This window comes from Dermacentor silvarum, chromosome 2 (genome assembly GCF_013339745.2).
Source record: "Dermacentor silvarum isolate Dsil-2018 chromosome 2, BIME_Dsil_1.4, whole genome shotgun sequence".
NCBI lineage: Eukaryota > Metazoa > Arthropoda > Arachnida > Ixodida > Ixodidae > Dermacentor > Dermacentor silvarum.
In genome coordinates, this window is record NC_051155.1 from 86,144,655 (window position 1) to 86,165,831 (window position 21,177).

The window sequence follows — 21,177 nt, forward strand, 5'->3', positions numbered from 1 at the left end:
GAACTCCGTCGAAGAAGCATATAGTGTCACCATGCCGTCCTTTTGCGCTGCTTACGGCTGTACGAGCACCGGCGGCCGAGACGATGTTATCTTTCGCAATTTCCCACGGCAGAAAAAACAAGCTGCTCAGTGGATCGCAGCGGTGAAACGAAGTAATTTCAAGCCTTCAAGAACCACTCTTCTCGGTTCAAAACATTTTCGGGACAGTGATTACCATCAGAGTTTATCGCTGATGCGTGCAATGGGAATTCCGGTGAAATCTGCTCGACTAAGGCCAGGCGTGGTGCCATCGATCTTCGCTCATAAACGGAATGAATCGCCGCCACCGAGAGCAGCCTTCGCGAAGAGACGAAAGCAAGAGGTAAGATGTCGAATGTTGGAGCTTATGCCGCATGTAGAAAAAATGCACGTTGTTTTTCTGGGTAATCGCTGTCTGTTTCTCATTCTGTTACTTAAATCTCGCTTCTGTCGTTGGCGATGCTTTCCCCGAAGAGTTCCGAACCTGGGCCTGTATTTTGCGCCACGTCTCTGATTTATACAACAAAGAGCGCGTCCTCAGTGGTCGGCGGTCCGTCGCATGCTATTTGAGATTATGGAGACGATAAGCGAGGCTGTGACTGACCGCCTAAATTTACACGGACAAGTTTCGTGAATGCGGCCCAGACGCGGGACTCGCCATGCGAGTGTGTCACCCAAAATTCTGACAATGGCCTCAGAATGGGCGTTGCGAGTATTATACAGGTGTCACATGACCCACTTTTTATCTCGATGATGCCCGATCCGGATCGAATTTCTCGGTCGTGATTGGCTTCTTTGCGCAAACTGCTAGAGGGAGCCAATCGCAGTCGAGAATTTCGATCCAGATCGGGCTTGATCGCGATCAAAAGTGGTCGTTGACACCTCCGCAGGCAAACCGTGTAACGCTGGCAGTCGCCGGAAATAAAGTGCGACAACTCGGCCGTCGTATGTATTTCTTCACTATTGTCACGTGATAGTAACGGTACACGTGTCAAGTACACATGTCACTATTAATTACTAAATCTTTTGGCAAGAGTTAATATGAAAAAGCAATAAATGAAATGGTTATGAAGCTGAAGATGTTCTTACATTTCTCTTCAGCACTGCACAGGCCGATTTGTACTATTCAAGTGTATATTCAACTTCAATGACATAGATTCACATTAACATCTTCCTGGACCAACAGTATTGTTTAGGGGTCCCAAATGAACCTACATAAACAAGTATATTGTCGCAAGATGCGAAAAACGGCACACAGAACGACGGTGGTGCGACAGCAAACACAGGCTCTATATTGAAGGCCCAGCAATAATTGTCCGCGCCAACTTTAACTTCTTCGGCGAGAGAGATGCTTGCGCTCGTGTCCATCCCTTCATTGTCTTCTTTAGTCGTGACATTGCCTCCCTTCTAAGAAAGCATCGTCCCGATGCTTTATCGTGACGACGCCAGGATCTTTCCACGCGTACGTCGGTAACCTCATTCAGCTCTTCCACGTACGCGACTGCCATACCTCTTGTAAGATGCCGGCGTTCAGGACTAAAGTTTGTTAGTAGGACGTCCGTCTGTCCGCGAGTGATGTCAACTACACCTCTTGCAACTGATACGCCATGACTAAACAGCAGACCAGGAATTTGTTCGGCGATCATGCTGGAGCACCTTGGCGAGTCGCATGTTACAGGCACAAGAGCGCTTGAGTGCGGAGGGATGGTCACATCGTCTTCGAAGATACGTAAATGCTCACGTCGCTGATCGACACAGGGTACGGCCAAATCTGCATTCATCCAAAACGTGACCGACCTGTCCGGAATGTTTATAATAGCGCCGTGTTCGTGCAGAAAATCCATTCCCAGTATCACGTCTCTGCAGCACTCCAGCAATATAACGAAAGTTGCAACAAACGTCGAGTTACCAATATCAATTCTGGCTGTGCATTTGCCTGTAGGGATCATCAATTGACCTCCCGCCGTTCTTATGTGGGGACCAGTCCATGACGTCTTGACTTTATTAAGGTTATCGGAGAGTTTCTGGCTAATTATTGAGAAATCGGCCCCAGTATCTACTAACGCGGTTACTGGGTGTCCGTCTATGAAAACAGCGAGGTCGGCACTTACGACTTCCCTTGGGGTCGGCAGAGGCATATTGTCCGATTGCACAGATAGTGTTGGGGGTGTTGAAGCATTTTGACGGTCGGCAACCTCCCCCCAAAGGTCGCTTCTGTTAGTTTCCCCGACGAGGGCTTGGGGACCTGCCGCCCCTGACTACATCGGCGTAACTGCGACCTTGCGGCGAAGAGCTCGGTGCAGGTGACGGAGAGCGGGTTCGACGAGTGAACGGATGTCCTTGTGGAGCAACATCGTCACCGTAGCGCCTGTTTTCGAAGCGAACTCGAGGAAAGGTGGGTGGAAAGCTCTGGTATCCGGGGTCACGATACGGGCAAAAGCGGTAAACGTGGCCGGCTTCTCCACAATGAAAGCACAAAGGACGGCGGTCGACGGTGCGCCACATTTCCGTCCTGCGAACAAATGGTCGACTTGTGGGCGTCCTCTGCGGCCAAGCTGTAGTTGTCTGCGGAGGGAAGTAGGCCGATGTTTCCACAGGTACACTAGGTTGCGTGGTCAGTGGCTGCGCGTTGTACGGCGGGGATGCCGGCTCGTTGAAAGCACGAGCCATTGGTTGTGAGTTGTAGGCTGCTGCTGGAGGAGGACGATGAACAGCCGATGCGTAGTTCAGAGACCGTTGGTCTGGTAGGGATTCGGGCAACGAGAATGCCTGCCTGATTTCTTGTCGCACAACCTCTGCTACAGAAGCCCCGACTGACTCCTGCGGGGTCACAAGGAGGTTGCGAATCTCTTCACGAACAACCTCCCGGATGAGCTCACGAAGCTCATTGCCGGCAGCCAGAGCAGAAACGTTGCTCGAGGCGTTGCCTGGGCGATCGAAGGGTCGGCAACGTTGTTGCAGTGCTCGTTCGATGGACGTAGCTTCCGAGATGAATTCCGCAACGGTTGTCGGTGGGTTGCGAAGAAGACCGGCGAAAAGTTGTTCCTTGACGCCTCGCATCAGATGGCGGATTTTCCTTGCTTCCGGCATCTCTGGGTCAGCGCGGCGGAACAGGCGTGTCATGTCCTCCGCAAACATGGCGACGCTCTCATTCGGTTTCTGGATGCGCGACTCGATTAGTTGGTGGGCAGAATCGCGACGATCGTTGTTTGCGAAGGTGGTGGAAAGCTGCTGTCGAAACTCATTCCAGGAAGTCAGTGTGGCTTCCCGGTTCTCGTACCACGTACGAGCGCTGTCCGCCAGAGCGAAGTAGACGCGTGAGAGTTTTTCTTCTGCAGTCCACCGATTCGCCTTGGCGACTCGCTCGTATTGCGCGAGCCAATCTTCGACGTCCTCGTAAACATCACCATGGAATGTCTCGGGAGTCTGAGGATGCTGCAGAGTCACCTGAGAAGGTCCTGCTGTTGCCATATCGTTAGGTAGAGGTCCGGTTGGTGGGGAGTTGTCCAAGAAGATTACCTCCGGGCTGAGGCCCCGCAGTCGGCGACTGTAGCGGTGGACAGGAGTGTCCACTGGAGGAACTGGTTGCGGGTTAGAACTGGGCGTTGCACTCCGCACAGGAGTTCCGGGCATCAGAGAGTACCCAGCACCTCCACCAGTGTCGCAAGATGCGAAAAACGGCACACAGAACGACGGTGGTGCGACAGCAAACACAGGCTCTATATTGAAGGCCCAGCAATAATTGTCCGCGCCAACTTTAACTTCTTCGGCGAGAGAGATGCTTGCGCTCGTGTCCATCCCTTCATTGTCTTCTTTAGTCGTGACAATATAATAGGTTTGAGCAACATTGATGGCAATTACGAGTACAAAAGCCACAGTTGTAATACACATACTATACGGTTAATCAATGGCTTCACTGGATTTTTTTAAACATATAAAGAGCATTTATTTTAATGATTGCCATGTGTTTCTGTTGTGTACGTGTCAGTAACTCATATTTTCGTACAATGTTTCAGATACTTGGACAGTTGCTCTCTGGAGATGCATCTGTTGGACCAAGTCATTGCAGCGGAAAAGATGATGTGATGGGCTTTTCCATTTCTTCTCTCAGAAATAATCCTCAGCGTTATCACTTGTAACAACACAAGCCAATTTATTTCAGGATGACGCCACAGCAGAGCCGGCATATGAAGCAGCACCAGATCCGGCTTGTGAATTTGGACAAGCTGTAGAAAGATCACCAGAGCCAACGTGCGAGTCAGGCCTTCTTACAGATAAATCTGTTCAAGTGCGATTACCAACATGCCACAAAGCATCCCAAGCAAATGAAAAGAAAAATCTGTCAACACGTGCTACGCAAACAAAGCCTCAATCTGTTTCTGTTGGTATGTCTAAAGCTATTATGTATTCTTATATTTATGGGCTAACATCTTGCACTGAAAATAATTAAATAATTCAGCAGTTTTGTTTGAATTTAGTGAACAATATATGACATGTCCATTGACTTTGCATATGTTCTACACATTTCTTAATCCTTTTCAGGCATCCAGGTTGGCATTTCCATGGTGGATGCTGCAACGCAATGCAGCCAACAAGCAACACATTGGGAGGAAGCTGCTCAATGTGATGAATTCAGTGATGATGACGACCCCATTACTATGGAAGATGAGCATGAGTACAATCCTTCAGAAGAGTGAGTACAACACTGACATGTTAGACACGTAATCAGCTTGATAAATTCTTGGTTCCTGATACTTTATGAGAGTTGTGTAAAATGTTAGCCATTCTCACTTCAAAATTTCTCCTAAAATTTGTTCTTTAGGCTCGAAGATGCCGAAGTTGACAGTGAGAGCGAAATTGATTTTGATGAAGAGCAACAGCAGAAAACTTTTTTTGTGCAAGAGCAACAACTGAGGCAGCTCTTTCTGACCTGTTTGAAATGTCTGGCACCATGCATGTATAATCGTCGATGCCAAGGAACACTTGTAGAGGTATGGACTGAATGTCCCGCTGACCACAAGTATTACTGGACTAACCAGGCTGTGGTAAAGCAACAGCCTCTTCTGAACCTCCAGCTCTGTGCTGCCATACTATTCTCGGGAAACAATCCAACAGAAACACTCAGGATGTTGACCTCAATTGGTGTACAGGTTGTAAGTGAAAGAACATTCTTCAAACTGCAGTCTGCTCACCTCTGGCCTGCTGTTGACAAAGTAAGTAAAAGTTCTCATAAATTACAACTTTACACTCACTTTGCACTCTGATTTCTAATCTAAAACATGTTACTAGGTTTGGAAAGAGGAACAGGAACTGATTTTGCAAGCAGCACAAGCCCAACGAGTAAAGCTTGCTGGTGATGGCCGTGCCGACTCGCCCGGATTCAGCGCCAAGTTTGGCACCTACTCTCTGCTGGACGTTGTGGGAAATAAGATCCTGCACTTCGAGCTTGTGCAGGTTTGTTTAGTATTGCTTCACAAATTGCAAAAGTGATTTGTTTATTGTGACCTGCTTTTGTTATGCAAGGAAAGACAACCCATCTTAATGCCACTATTTCCAGTCTAATGAAGTAGGTGGAAGCTGCAAAATGGAACTGGAGGGTCTGAAGCGGTGCATCACTTTCTTGGAAAGTAAAGACATCAGAGTGGAGTCAATTGTAACTGACAGACATGCCCAGATCAAGTGCTTCATGCGCAAGGAAAAATCTGAGATCATTCACGAGTTTGATGTCTGGCACGTCGCAAAAGGTACTATGTAGGATAAACTGCATATTGCTGAAGTATTTTTATGCACTGATAGCTAGAAGGTGCATATAAACTATTACCTACTTTTTTATAGGAATAAACAGGAAACTTATTGCTGCATCGAAGAAGGCTGGCTGTGAGGACTTAGTACTATGGACAAAAAGCATTGTGAATCATCTGTACTGGTCTGCATCATCCAGTGATGGCAACAAAGATTCCATTGTTCCGAAATGGATTTCAATTTTGAATCACATTCAAGACATTCGTAGTCATGAGAATGAATTATTTCCTACATGTGCACATGGTGATATAGAGCCAAGGGCCTGGCTCAGCGAGGGTATGTTGGCTGTTATTACACTTCAACATCATCATAGAGAATTGCGAAAAACTGGGTTAGTTCAGTGGCACAGTCGTTAAAGCTGCTCATTGTATTGCAGTCTGTTCATTGTGTATGCTAACATTTGTGCAAGATGCTCGTATGTTTCGCTTAAATGTTTAGCAGCCACGGGTGTGTGGTGATGTATTAAAAGATGGAAGTGTAAGAGCATATAAAGGTACTGCACCCAAAGCTTTCTACTTCAGTTTTACCTAAGTGACCACAATTATTTACTGTATTGATATAACTGTAAACTTGAGACATAATATCATAAATATTTCAGGCAGTTAAAAACCTTGTTGCTCATGCTATTTCTCCCGTGAAAAATTTAACGCCATTTCATATCTGTTTTAGAGTCAAAGTCATTCAAACAGCTCAAGGTTATTGCTGCATCAAAGCAACTTCTCAGAGACATGCCACAGCTGGCAACGCGATTCCAAACATATGGTTTGGAAACATTCCATGGACTGATCTTGCACTTTGCTCCAAAGTCTTGCCAATACTCGTACGAAGGAATGAAAGCAAGGTGAATACTTTTTTAATTCCTTTTTCTTAATGAACAAGTTGCATGTGACTATTTGCCTGACTTGAATCTTCTTCGTTTAAGAACACAGCTAGCGGCTCTTCACTACAACGAGAACAGCGGAAGAGAGCAGGCATCAACAAAGGCTGGTACTCTTAGGTGGCGTGTCAAATTTCCAAAAGCGACAGGAGGTACACCAGTTGCCTGTCCTGTAAAAGAGAAAACCACGTATCGTAAGTTGCAGAATGTTTCATATGTACAGCAGCATGCTAATTTTTTTATACATTCTTAGGCTATGTTGAGCGGCTACTGGATGCTGCTATGACGGGCGGCAATCGGTTGTCAGCGTTCAAGAATGCAAAGGCACCACCACCACTGAGCAGCGCTTTCGCAAAAGTGGCAAAGGAAGAACTAGTAAAGAAAAGACTGACAAGATTCAACAGAACATGCCACGGTGTAACCAATGAATGTGCTGAAATGGATCAAGTGTGTGAACGGGGAACTTATTGAACAGCAAACTTTTATGTGAAGAGTGTGTTGAAGTGAATGGTGACTGCTGAGAGATTAACATACATCTGATGTGAAGTGCTAATACTGTATTGTATGTTCTGTATTATTTTTTGTATGAGCCATAACGTCACTTTGTTATGAATAATTATGAACAATAGCGCTGCTGTAAACTCCTCCATGAAACAGGAAGTCAGCAGAGCGAAAATTTAACACTACGAATGCACTCACATGCTTGGAACGTACAAGGAGTGAAAACATTTTTTCATGTGTTCAATGAGAATTCAGGTATTCAGTGTTCAAGAATTCGGGTGTTCAGTGTAATATTTGATGGATGACATGATATGATTGCCCTTGATTTGCTGTGTCAGAAGTTACTTTTCACTTTCTTTTGTTATGCATGAATGATTCTTCCTAGAAATCATTTGTTGCCGGAGGTGTTTTTGATGAATGTGCTAGTACAAATATTCACTATGGTAATGTGACTATGTGATGTTTAATAAATATTTGTGCACTTACTTGAGTAAATGCTCAGAAATGCCTGAATCCCGTGTACACTCCATTCTTCGATGGATATTTCTTGTGAATGGCACACAGAACACAACTAGGCAGGATGCGTCTGTGGTGCCTGCCAAGCCTCTTCCACGTCATCCAAACAAACTGGCGATATGCAGCGAATCTCAATTGCCTGCAGAAATAAATATGCTGTGATTCCCTAATATTAAAGTACCGCAAGGTTTCTTACCTGTTTGTGTAACCATGTTCTCTTTTCTGTGACCTGGGGTCATTCTGCTGGGCAAGGGCTACTTCAAGCACGACTTTATTATTGCGATAGCAATTATATGGACACTCAAAAGCAGATTTCTGCCGTCGGCGTCGCCGTCGCCGTCGGCGTCGCCGTCGCCGTCGCCGTCGCCGTCGCCGTGAGGTTCCGTATGACGTCATTTGGAGATGAAATCGTCGCCGCGCGCCGAACGCTGTATGTGCGAGTGAAAGGGCGCGAGGGGCGCGTCTTTCACGGGGAGTGAACGCACGGCGGAGAACAAACGCGCGTTCTGCGCCGTGCTCGCTTAAGGGCTGCAGAAGTAGGCGTCTCTTTTCTCCTTTACAATCACCATATATGTAGAGCAAACGCGCCTTCTTCGGACGCGCGAGAGGCCGTGGGGGAGGGGGAGGGAAGGGAGGCGACGTTTAGCTGCGGCACCAAGTGCCTATTTATATCAGAGGCTCCAGCAACAGTCACCAACGCCGCACGCATTTTGAGCTAACGCGGGCAAAACGCCGATGGCGTCGACAACAGTTCTGCGTGTTGTTGCTACCAAAGCCGCTCACCTTACTTCGTATGACATTGCTGTGTTGCTATCGCATTCATTGCTTCGCCCTTAGGGCGAAACTGTGACATTTTTCAAACAGACATCCTTGAATCTTTTTGCTTCTGTGATACACTTTGTTTTTTTCTGTCTTGCAAGAATTTCGTTTACTTCCTGGCAGCACAAACATTCTTCTTCTATTTCCATTGCACTGCAGTGCATGCAGGAACACCTGTCGCAACAGAAATATACGTCAGGTAGACAAGACACCTAAAATAAAGTTTCAGTGTCACGCCAGGCATCCAGCCGCACTCGGGATACCGAAGTGGAGTGCTTACATCACTTGTTTTAAGGAAAGTGGCGGATTGTTCAAAAACGTGAAGCGACAGGAGTGGGCTTTTACCTCTGATCGTTTCAACACAACCGGGAATCGAGGACCAAAAAGCATAAAATAGAACTACAGTAAACCGCATAGATATGCGGTTTACTGCATATCACTGCACTGCACGTTGCAGTGCAGTGTGCCACTGCACTGCAACGTCAAATTCTCGCACGACGTTGCAAGCAGCCCAAGCACGCCGTCGCGGCGTCGAATGCTGCTTCTATAGCACCGTGGGTCACAAAACAACACAGCTATACTGAAAAAATAAGACAAATTCACTTGCGTGCGGCGTATATTTTTCTGGCACGTCTGCACCTTGTATTGTTATCTTAGTAATTTGGTAACTGCAAAATGCATTGTGCTGACAGTGCGTCTCCGCATTCGCTGCAAGATCGAATAACGCAATGATTGCACGCATTCTTTGTTGCGGTCACAGCACAGCAGAATGCATCTTTGGACCTAATATCTACACTGAATTAAATTATATTGCAAATACAATAATTTTCATGCGATTTGTACCTTCAGGGCACTTCGGCAGTCGCACTTTATTACTTGCAAACCAGCAACAGTAGAATGCACTGTGTACAAAACGAGTCTCTCTACTGTGTATAAAACGAGTATCTCTTTCCGTATTCTCTGTTATAAGGACGCTTGGTATGAAATAATACAATCTCACTCTGACTGCTAAGGCTATATAGCATGGTACAGCTTCAGAAAACTTACGAATACGTACCAGGCGATACTTCCAACGCGGGTAAATGTCGCAATGAGGTCCTCGGATCCGGCGGGCTTCATTCCAACTTCCGCGCTGGCGATCGCGCTCGCACTTGGCGTAGATGTTTCTCCTTGTCGGGCCACTGGTTCAAACGCGTATGGTGTCACGCCAATCACCCCTAATTGATCAAAATTATCCATAACAGCGAGTGAACTGTGCGAAATCGTCTGGAAGGCAGTCGCAGTACCTGGTGAGAAGCTGTCACGTTGCGGCGGGCTCTCGTGGACCCATGGATTGACGTCACGGTGCGCTCCACCAATCATCGATGCGCGCCGGATTCGCCGCGCGCCGCCCAGTCGTAGCTCGGAGTTTTTTTTGCTAATAACGCGTTTTTGGTTGCGCCATGTCAAATTTCTTGTCGATTTTCGTGTTCAGGGTGTTCAAAAGTATAAAATAGTGCTTATAACTCGATTTTTTTGGAAACCTGTTCAGTTTCCCTTTAAGGACCGCGCAAAGAGCGATGCAACGAAAACGAGGCGCAACGTTAAGAGAGAGGAACAGAGCGGTGTGGATCAGAGAGAACGAACGGGGATCACCGATTTTCTAGTTGAAATTCAGAGAAAAAAATGAAAATGGGCAGGCCATGCAATGAGTAGAGTAGATAACTGGTGCACCATTAGAGTTACAGAATTGTTACCAAGGGAAAGGAAGCCCTGCCGATAATGCTAGCTAATTAGATGGGGTGATGAAATTAGAAAATTTGCAGGTGCAAGTTGAAATAAGCTAGTTCAAAACAAGGGTTATTGGATATCACTGGGAGGGACCTTCGTTCTGCAGTAGACATCAAAAAATAGGCTGCTGATGAGGATGACAATTATTATTGCGAAAGCAATATATGGCTCATATGAGCAAGAAAATCCGGCGTTGGCATGACTATGATGGTCTAGAAAGTCAAGTGAGCCATTCGAGAGAGTGGACGACGTCAATTAAGGAAAACTTAATTCAAAAAAAATTAATTAAGGCAGAGAGAATTAGGTCAAAATTAATTAAGGCAGGTGTCATCAAGATGGAGTTCATTCGCACTCGAGCCCATGACCCATGACTTTTGGTATTGATTAAGGCGAAGTTAATTAGGCTGGAGTTATTAGAACACTTGAATCCGCGACCTTTGGTGAAAGTGGAACACGGGGCCTTGCGTTGTGTGCACTTTGAGACGAACACCATTGGTCATGTGAGGTCGCGGCGTTTCTGCTGACGTGACCGCTCGAGACACGTGACTCCGCCAGTCGCGCCACCGGACGTCGCCGCGCTTCTGCTGACGTGGCCGAAATGTTTTCGCGTCAATCCATGTAGGGATAATTAAGTGCTTCTTCATATTTTTTATTGCGATAGCAATTATATGGACACTCAAAAGCAGATTTCTGCCGTCGGCGTCGCCGTCGCCGTCGCCGTGAGGTTCCGTATGACGTCAATGGAGATGAAATCGTCGCCGGTGGTAAGTGGTTCTTGAGGGAAAGGGAAAGGTTGGCGCTATCTTCTGCAGCCCTTGAGGGAGCACGGCTCAGCGCCAACGTCGCCGCGCGCCGAACGCTGTATGTGCGAGTGAAAGGGCGCGAGGGGCGCGCGCTTTCACGGGGAGTGAACGCACGGCGGAGAACAAACGCGCGTTTTGCGCCGTGCTCGCTTAAGGGCTGCAGAAGTAGGCGTCTCTTTCCTCCTTTACAATCACCATATATGTAGAGCAAACGCGCCTTCTTCCGACGCGCGAGAGGGCGTGGGGGAGGGGGGGGGGAGGGGGAGGGAAGGGAGGCGACGTTTAGCTGCAGCACCAAGTGCCTATTTATATCAGAGGCTCCGGCAACTGTCACCAACGCCGCACGCATTTTGAACGAACGCGGGCAAAACGCCGACGGCGTCGACAACAGTTCTGCGTGTTGCCGGTGCTGCTGCATGTGCAAGTTTATACAGCTGATAAAGCTAATATCATCACTCCGTATAGCTCTCTACAAATTTGCTATCGCAATTGATGCTTCGCCTTTCAGGTGAAACTGCGACAACTTTTTACTATCGCCTACATATTTGCAACCATGCTACCCACGCGCCTCACTTTGCTATCGTTCTGTACAGGGAAAGAGTCTTATTCGATCATGTTTGGGTCACTTGCACCGGTGACGACGTTGTCGCGCCACCCATCATGCCATCGGAGCTGAATTTAGCCTCGCGTGCGGCATTCAGAGATGCATAGCTTGGTAGTACATGTGTCCATGCGAGCAGGAATAGTCGTGTTTGATGGAGCTCACTATGCCATAGAAGCTGTTATCAAACTGAAACTGGTGCTCATCAGGCGGCATAAGACGAAGAATTGTGCCCTTCCTTGCAGAAATTGCACGCTTGCTCGGATAAATATGCAATTGAGGCTACCTGACGGGTACCTGAAAACTATCGACATCCCACGCGGGCAGTATTTTCGCTTTTTTGTCTTCAACTTGGTCGGTCCCTTTCCAACCACTGGCAGCAATCGGGTCACTGTCGCCACCGATTACGCCCCGCGCCACTCCATCGCGGGAGCGCTTGCAACGCGCGTCACCACAGATGCAGCCTATTTCCTTTTGCATAATGATATTTTGCAACATGGAGCCCCACGCGAAATGCTTGCCATCTGTGGTCGCACTTTCTTCTCAAAATTCACCACCGGCATCCTTATTGCATGCTCAAAGGTTCCATAAGCTCGCAACATAGTACTATCCGTAAAACAATGGTCTCTTGGAACGTTATTACGTACCCTTCCAGATATTCTTTGGAATATGTTTCCGATTTGCACATTGCTCTGCCCTATGTAACATTCGCCTACAAGTTGTGGCGCCATGACACAGCCCGTTGTTTTAAGTTTTTTTCCTATTATGCTGGTGAGAGCCTACACTGCCTCTGGACAAACTACTACCGTCTTACACAAGACCAGCCAGTGGTTCTAGACTTGACACCATATGGCATACACCAATGCGGCATACACCAACCGCGTGTGTATGCCGCATTGCCCACGTTTGCATTTACATCTCGTAAGAAAATCAGCGACTTTTGTACAGTCAAGGAAACCTTCACGTGCACTTTACGCCCGGTCCTCTAGTGCTCCTTTGAATCCCTTGTTGTCCCGTTAGCGTCTCAGAAAAGCCCCTGTCTTGGTACCCAAGTCTCTCTCTACAGAGTTATTCATGCCGTGACACCAACTACATATGAGATCATGCCCGCTGCTCTTACTTCCTCGTCAACTTCACAACCACTCTACTTAAGCCACCAATTTTTAGCCGTAGCAGGCCAACGCTACAACCTCGGGGAATAATAATACGCAAGTTCATTGAACAAAGCAGGAACACAGTCGGCCATACGATCATGAATACACTCGTAAATAGCCTTGAGTTTATTTAGTGCGTCACTGGCAATATTTATCAAATTTATGCGATGTTGCCGAGGCGACAGATGGGTTCAAAACAGGAGATTCTTCATGGTTTGCGGTAGCCACTGTTCGTGCTTACAATTGGCTAGATCTTTTACTTATAGCTTTATGTTATGCGTTTATGTGTAATTGTAAATACACGGAAACATAGGCCACGAACAAATAAATAATGAATGAATGAAAGAATGAACTTTTATTTCCCTTTTTAAGAAAGGGGAGGGGCCGGGGGGGAGAGAGGGAGGCCTGTGTGCTCCAGTCTTAGCACCTTGTGCTGCCAGACGTCCGCCTACCAGTTGTGGTAGGCCTCCGCTACCTCCTCAGCCCACCTCAGGACTCGGTCCTGCAGGGTGGGATCGGAGCTGCGCAGGGCAGTCTCCCACAGCTCCTCGCTACTAATTAATGGTTTGAGGTTGCGGGGGGATATTTGATGGGGCATTTCCACATTATATGGAAGAGATCTGCTGTTTGGACAGGGCAGAAGCGACACTTGGGTGCCGGGTATGTGTCGGGAAAGAATAAGTTCAAAGTGCGTGGGGTAAGAAAAGTGCGAGTTTGTAGTTGGCGCCACAATATTTCTCTCTGGCGCGTGCTCGACACAGAGAGAGGTGGTTACGTTAGGCGTTGGTGTTTGTAATGTGTGGAAATTTCATGGAATGTGATGAGTGCGTCTTTATTGGTCTGTTGTTGGGAGTCATTGGCTTCTGGGGTAAGGCCCACATTTCCGTCCACTCGGTCCGTGAATCCTCGAGCAGCGGCATGAGCCATTTCGTTGCCTGGTAGTCCTTGATGTGCTGGAGTCCAGATGAGAGCGATGTAGTTTTTTGGCGGGTGAGCGACTAGTAGAGAGTGCGCGAGGTTTGTAATGTAGCCGCTACTGAAGTTCCGGATAGCAGTCTTCGAGTCACTGATGATGACATCGCAATCAGGTAGCCCCGATGCGAGTGCAATGGTGGCCTCTTCTGCGTCGCCCGCTGAGGTGGTCCTGACTGATGCTGAACGAACAGTGTTGCCTTGCTTGTCTACGACCGCTAAAGCATAACGATGTTTAGTTTTATAGGCTGCGGCGTCCACGTAGTAAACTCCTTCTGCCTGTCCATAGCTGCGTTGTAGCGCCTTGGCTCGAAGTTTCCGGCGTTCGACGTGAAATTCGGGATGCATGTTTCTGGGTAGAGGTTGGATGTGGTATTGGCCGTGTATGTTCGGAGGAAGTTGATGTCGCTTGTTCTCGTTGAGTGGTGGGGCGTAGTGAAGTTGTCTCAGGATCTCACGCCCAGCTGCAGTGGTGGAGAGTCTGTGATATTGCGATGATAGATGTGCTTCGGTTAATTCTTCAAAGGTATTGATTGTGGCTGTGGCCATCACCCTCTGTGTGGATGCTCTAATCGGAACACCAAGAGCGACTTTGTGTATCTTGCGGATCAAGCAGTTTACAGTGTCCGCTTCCTTCCTAGAGAGTGAGAGATATGGTAGTGCGAAGGTGATTTTGCTTAGGACAAAAGCTTGGATGAGCTGAATCAGTTCCTTCTCTCGAAGCCCTCCGTGTTTATTGGAGATCCTTCCTATGAGGCGTAGCGTGTTATCTACTGTTGTTTGTAGTGCTTGTAAGGTACGCTGATTTGCTCGGTTGCTTTGAAGGTGAAGACCTAGCACCCTTATCCTGTCTACCTGGGGTATGGAGTGCCCTTCAACTGTGAGGTCGATATTCGGGGGCGATGTCCTGAAGCGTCTCGTGGGGGGCAGAAGGAGAAGCTCTGATTTGCTGGGGGAGCACCTAAGGTTCAAGTCGTGACCTACTTGTTCGATCTGGTCAATGGCTGCTTGGAGGGTGTCTTGGATGTGCCCGTCCGAACCTCCGGTCATCCACAGCGTAATATCGTCCGCGTACAGTGAGAATCTGAGGTCGGGAATCTTCTTTAGAGCGAAAGCTAAAGGTCGCATAGCCAAATTGAAGAGGAGGGGGGAGAGTACTGCCCCTTGGGGCGTACCAGTGCTTCCTAAACGTATCTGACCTGATTGTTCGCTGCCTAATTGGAGCGTTGCAGTGCGCTTCGTCAGGAAGCTGCATATATAACGGTAGATTCGCTCTCCACAGTTTATACTGTTAAGTTCGCGTAGAATGGCCAAGTGGGACACATTATTGAAGGCTCCCTTGAGGTCGAGGCCCAGCAACGCTTTTGTGTCGCGTGCGTCGCTCGGTTCAATGATATCTTGTTTGAGCCTTAGCATGACATCCTGGCAAGAAAGAGACTTGCGAAATCCAGTCATTTCCGAGGGGAAAAAGCGATGATCTTCGATGTATTTGGAAAGGCGTAGGTGGATTACGTGCTCCAAGATCTTCCCTATGCATGAGGTGAGAGAGATGGGACGGAAGTTATCAATGTGAATTGGCTTATTCGGCTTGGGAATGAAGATCACCTTGGCTGCTTTCCATTGTTGGGGTATCTCGCCCTCTTCGAGACAGTGGTTGTAATACTCGGTGAGTTTGCGTATGGATTGCTCATCGAGGTTGCGAAGCGTCTTATTTGTCACAGAGTCTGGACCTGGTGCCGTGGTAGTTCGCACTTGGTTGAGGGCATGCCGAACCTCCGCTTCTGTGATGGCGCTGCAAAGTTCCTCATTGGGTTCACCAGTATAGTCGGGCATGGGGATTTGCGTAGGAGGGGGCATATGTTTGGAAGCCAAGTTACTGAACATTGTCGGCAGGTCCGCTGCATGTTCATGTAGCAGTTTATTGATCTGGTGGTTATTATGCGTCCTAGATGTGGTGGGGTCGAGCAGGTGCCGGAGCAATTGCCAGGTCTTTTTAGTGCTAAGATGACCATGCGCTCCTTCGCAAACCTGAGTCCATTGCTGTGCCCTCAATTTGATAGCGTATTTTTCAATCTGAGAGTCCAATTTGGCGATTCTGATTCGGAGTTTGTGATTGTAACGGGCTGTTAGCCATTTCCTCAGTAAGGCTTGCTTCGCTTCCCACATGTGTAGGAGCTTCGAATCAATTGTTGCCAAGGGTGTATCTGACGGGAGAGTGGTGGTATGGGCCTCTACATCTGCTTGTAAAGCGTTCGCCCATTGCTCTATGTCGGTAATGTCTTCTTCGTTGGTGTTGGAGCGAGATTTTCTGAATTCCGTCCAATTGGTAAGCCTTAGTGGTTTCATGGCCAGTGGTCTGTGCTTGAAATTTACGCGGAGTTCGAGGATGTAATGGTCGCTGCCTAAGTTGTTTTGGAGGTTTTGCCACGTCGCCTGAGTGATGCGGTGAGTTAGGGTGAGGTCGGGGGATGTATCCGTACTGACGCTATTTCCTAGCCGGGTAGGAAGAGTAAAGTCATTGTGGATGGTGAAACCTTGATTCTGTATGTGCTGCCACAGAGCTCTTCCCTTAGGGGCAGATGCAGAGTGGCCCCACATTTGGAGGGGGGCATTGAAGTCGCCCATTACAACTAGCGGCTGTTTATTGGCGTTAGCTTTGGCTTGAGCAAGCATGTGCTCAAAGCGGTGTTGTCGAGCATTGGGAGGGCTGTAAACATTCAACACGTATAGGGTGGGTTGTTTGAGGCTTTTAGGTAGAATTTCGATGAAATCGTGGGGGATGTCAGTACCGCTGAATGTCTCCCATTTAACAGAAAGGTGCTGTCTTACAAGTACGGCAGTGTTGGGCTTGACTATGTGAGGGTCTTGAAACGTGTTGTATCCCGGTAGAGTTACTTTCCCGTGTGTTTCCTGCAAAGCTATAATATCAGAGAGCTCGTTAAGATTCCGCAGAAATAGTGTAAGATTTGCGCGCTTGTTGCGGAACCCCCTGCAGTTCCACTGCCAGATCACCAGACTACGTGCTGGCTTCATTATTATTGTCGCTGTGGTGAAGGATGGGAGTTTGTGACGTCGTGGAGGGTCTTCCCCAGGTTTCGATTAGCTCTTGGAATCTGCAGAACTGCGCAGATGCCTCACAAATAAAGGAATCAAGCTTGCTTTGTAGCCGATTTTCAAGGGCAACAACCTTGTTTTCCAGGGTCGTCATGCGCTCACCAAGGACAAATATGGCGTTTTCAACGGTGTGGTCGGTGTCTGTTATATCGGCATTCTTCCTTTTTGCCGGTGGGGGCTGCACGTGGGGTGAAGGTGGCCTTGGAGTTGCTGCTTCAGTAGTAGCAGTGGGTGCAACAGTGTCCATTTGTTCTGTCGGAGGGCTTATGGGTGTGGGTGCAACTGTATCCATGCGTTCTCTCGGAGGGCGTGTGGGTGTGGGCGCAAGCTTTTGTGGCAGTGGGTTGGAAGTAGCGGCAGGACTTTCATTGATTTCGATGGGGGGGTGGAGCATTGCCTTGAGCTGTTTGATTTCGGCCTTGAGAATTTCGTTCTGATTAAGCAAGTATTTGATGAGAGAGTTATCAGCATCTAGTGAGGAGCTGCTATTGTGGGAGACTACCCCTGCCCAGCTCACCTTTGTATGGTTGATGGGCGGTCTCTCCTCGTTGCGTGGAGTCAGCGGAGGCCAAGCTTGCTTCGATGCTAGAACCTGGGCCGCTGTTGCAGAGTTCTTGCGCCAGAGTTGCTCTGCGGCTTCTCTTGTCCTGGGTGTTGGTTGGAGGCCTGGATATTGTTCCTGGCCAGAAGTGTCAGTTTAGTTTCTGGTGGTGCGGGGGGCGGCGTCCGTGGTTTGTAACGAAGTCTGCACTCTGATGAACCAGTCTCATGTGTTCCGTTGCAGATGATGCAAGTAGGGGTGCAGCTGTGGTCTTCAGGAGGATCTGGCGTGCCGCATTTTGGACAGAGACATATTGTCACATTAGGGCAGACATCTTGACGATGGCCAAGCTGCCGACACCTCGCACACGCCTCCACTTTTTGCCGATATGGTCGGCAGCGGAGGTCTGTGCGGAGGTAATCAATATAGAAGGGGACCTTTGAGCCTTCGAAAGTGACCAGGATGGAGTCCGTGGAGCCCATTCTTCGAGCAGCTAGTATCTTGATTGTTGGATTAGAGTCTCGAAGTTTAACCAACACGTTCCCCTCCACCAGGGAGGCCGGCAGCTTGATGATGCCCCTACACGAATTTTTGGGGTCTGCCACGTGCGTGGAGACCTCCTAGCTCTTGTCCATGATGGTGAGGGTGGCAATCTTCAAGTAGCGATCAGCTCTGTCCATGCAGGGGGTGCTTATGATGATTGTGTTGTTAATCTCGTTGGCCCGGAGTCGATCTAGCGATGTTGCAGCCGCGGAGAGGCCTGTGGACTTGATGACGATGTCACGGAGAGAGACTGGGTGTATGTTAGCGCAGTTGACACCACCATGCACATGAAGAATGATTTTGTATTCAGCGGCAGGGAGTGGAGGAGGACGAGGCAGATTGTGGCTTACTTGCGGCCGAGTTTTGAGGGTGCTTGGCGAAGTGGGCGAATGCCTCTTGGTGTCAGAGTAAACAAACAAATAAATAAACTGCAGCAGATCCAACGAGTTGGAATCTATACACACACACACGCACACAAGGCGCAGAAATATATATATAGCGCACAAAGAGTCGAAACAGGAGTGCACGCGCGCACGCACACGCACACGCACGCACGCACACACACACACACACACACACACACACACACACACACACACACACACACACACACACACACACACACACACACACACACACACACACACACACACACACACAAACACACACACAAGCGCGGCCGCATATACACTATATCGAGCCTTTTGTTAAGCGGAGTTGCTGGCTACTGGCGAGTGCGACGGGCGATTTGAACGCATCGTGCTTTTAGAGGCAGTATGTGCATACGTACGTAGCGAAATTCTCATCCATTACATCCGCAAGAAGCGCTTACTTCTTAATTACCACGCCGCCGCGGTTTCGCCAATGCGAGCTTTCTGGTTCTTCTTGTTTTTCCGAACACTTGACTTGAACAATTGAATTGAAATTGAATTGAATTGAAATGGAATTGAACGAACAATTGACTGGATCGCAAGATGTCTTGAAGCCAGACCCATTCGACTTCACAGCAACAGCAATGCCGTTCCAGCCACTTATTATCTCGATCGAGGAGTCCCTCAGGGTTCGATTTTGGGACCACTGCTTTTTAATGTGGTCATGCTCACTGTGGCCCGCGAACTAGAGACAAGCACTAGCGCCCACTATACCATATATGCGGATGACATAACCATTTGGACAGAAGCACAAGACTATGGCGGGAACACTGAGCACATGGCCACCGAACTTCAAGCTGCCCTTATTGCACTCGAGTACACCCTTCCTAAACTGGGACTCAACTTAGCACCAGATAAAACGCAACTTCTATGTGTCAATGGCAGAAGAAGCGTCCTCCTGCCACAACAGGCAATAATGTTCACGTTGGGTCAGCATGAACTCAGGGCCACCCACGGTCACGTTAAAATTCTTGGGATTCATATTCACAGTTGCAATACGGGACAATTTTGGACTACTGAGCTCAAAAAGCAATGACACACGCTCTTGCACACAATAAAGCGCGTCTCCAACAAGTTTGGTGGGGCATGGCAGGCAGCCTGCACCACCCTCATCAGATCCATCGCAATTGGTGAAATCACCTATGGAAGCACAGTCGCAACACCATCAAAAACAGCCAAAAAACATTCAAGTACTCTACCGACAAATCCTTCGGATAATTACAGGTCTCCCGAAGTTCACGAATATAGGCAAACTGCAAGGCTTAACGCCCCTGCCACTCATCGACGACATCATCAAACATGCTCAGACATCACTGAATATTCCACTGCATCTCACGACACAGGGCCTGGACACACTGCTATGGGGCACCCGACACGTCCGCATAGAACCTCGGCACACTGCAGGCGAAGACACCATCCTTGCTTTTCCTACCAATTACCCCTCCAAGATGTCTACGGCACTCGCCACAGGGGCCACTACGGCCAAACAGCGCCTCTCTCACCGACACAATCAGTACGACGCCAACGCAATATTTACGGACGCCGCACTCGATGGCGATCGCATGGCTCTGGCCTGGTACAAACCCTCTACCGGTGAGGCCAGGCTCTACATTTGTACACTAAACTACGCGACACCTGCACAGGCAGAACTTTTGGCCCTCTGGACCGCCTTACAAGACAATGCAGTGCCATCCACCATCTACACCGACTCATTCGAGGCATTAAAAAACATCGAGGACACCAGTGTGGAAGGTATCATTGCTCTACGCATCCGCCAGATTCTACAGCGCAAGCAGAGGAATGGCATTGACGTTAGGGTTGCCTGGACGTCGGTACACGTGGGGGCCCAGGGGGGAGGTAACAAGGTGGCGCATGGTCTTGCCGCCTTACAATCTGCAGTTTATCTTTTCGTCTCCAACCTCTCCTACGCGGGTCTCCCGACCTTGGTGTCCACCCCTATGCGGATTTGGCGCCGTATTCTCATTTCGAAATGGCACGAGTACGTCGCTTCCTCAAGTACGTTAACAGGGAGAGACTCAAACATCTCACTCCTGCTCACATGTTTAAGGACCTCGCCCTCAGCCGATCCCAGGAAATATTCATAAATAAAGTACTTGCCAACACAGCTACTACCCCTGACAGAATTCACGAATGACCGACGTTGGCTGACCAAAAGAAGGGCATTGACGCCTCGGCCCGTCAGTATGTACCTTCTGCCACTCTGTATGCGAATCCAACTTGCAGCATCTCATTTTCCACTGTCCCACGTTATATATTTATCGCGATGACAGCGACATTTTTCGGCATTGCCATATTTAAGCTTTACAGAATGGCATTCTCGAAAACCCCGATCACCTAGTAAAATTAGCCCACTTCGGCGTTGCTAGCGGCCTGGCTCGCGCGATTTAGTGGGTGTCTACCTCTCTGCGTCTGTCCCTGCTCCCCCACCAGCGACCTTCGGTCCTCCCCTTTTTTAATGAAAGAATTAATTCATTCAATCTTGTTTTTCCCCCGCACGGACGGCGCTGCCTATGCCGCGGTGATGATGATGATTTACTGGCCTCCCCTTTGAAACGGGGCGGTGACAAGTATGCACCTAGCCTGCTTGATTTACTCAGGTATGGTGTATATGCTTTTCATTCTAGCATTTTTTATGCATCCCTAATTTTTTTTCTCTTCCTCAAAACTTCTCTATCTACTTTGTACCGCTACCTA

General features: G+C 48.4%; 1 protein-coding gene and 1 long non-coding RNA gene across 2 annotated transcripts; one reads left to right on the forward strand and one right to left on the reverse strand.

The window, feature by feature from the left end:
* Positions 1 to 5,503: 5,503 nt before the first annotated feature.
* On the forward strand, positions 5,504 to 7,189 carry LOC119440200 (uncharacterized). The gene is made up of 5 exons (XM_049663098.1): positions 5,504 to 5,762; positions 5,854 to 6,096; positions 6,490 to 6,661; positions 6,743 to 6,891; positions 6,951 to 7,189. The coding sequence occupies exons 1-5, from the start codon at positions 5,603 to 5,605 to the stop codon at positions 7,166 to 7,168; spliced, it is 942 nt and encodes a 313-aa protein (XP_049519055.1). The 5' UTR covers positions 5,504 to 5,602; the 3' UTR covers positions 7,169 to 7,189.
* On the reverse strand, positions 6,658 to 9,812 carry LOC125943644 (uncharacterized). The gene is made up of 3 exons (XR_007465814.1): positions 9,591 to 9,812; positions 7,685 to 7,853; positions 6,658 to 6,867 (listed from the first exon to the last, which is right to left on the reverse strand). It is a non-coding gene; the product is annotated as an uncharacterized LOC125943644 (long non-coding RNA).
* Positions 9,813 to 21,177: the final 11,365 nt, after the last annotated feature.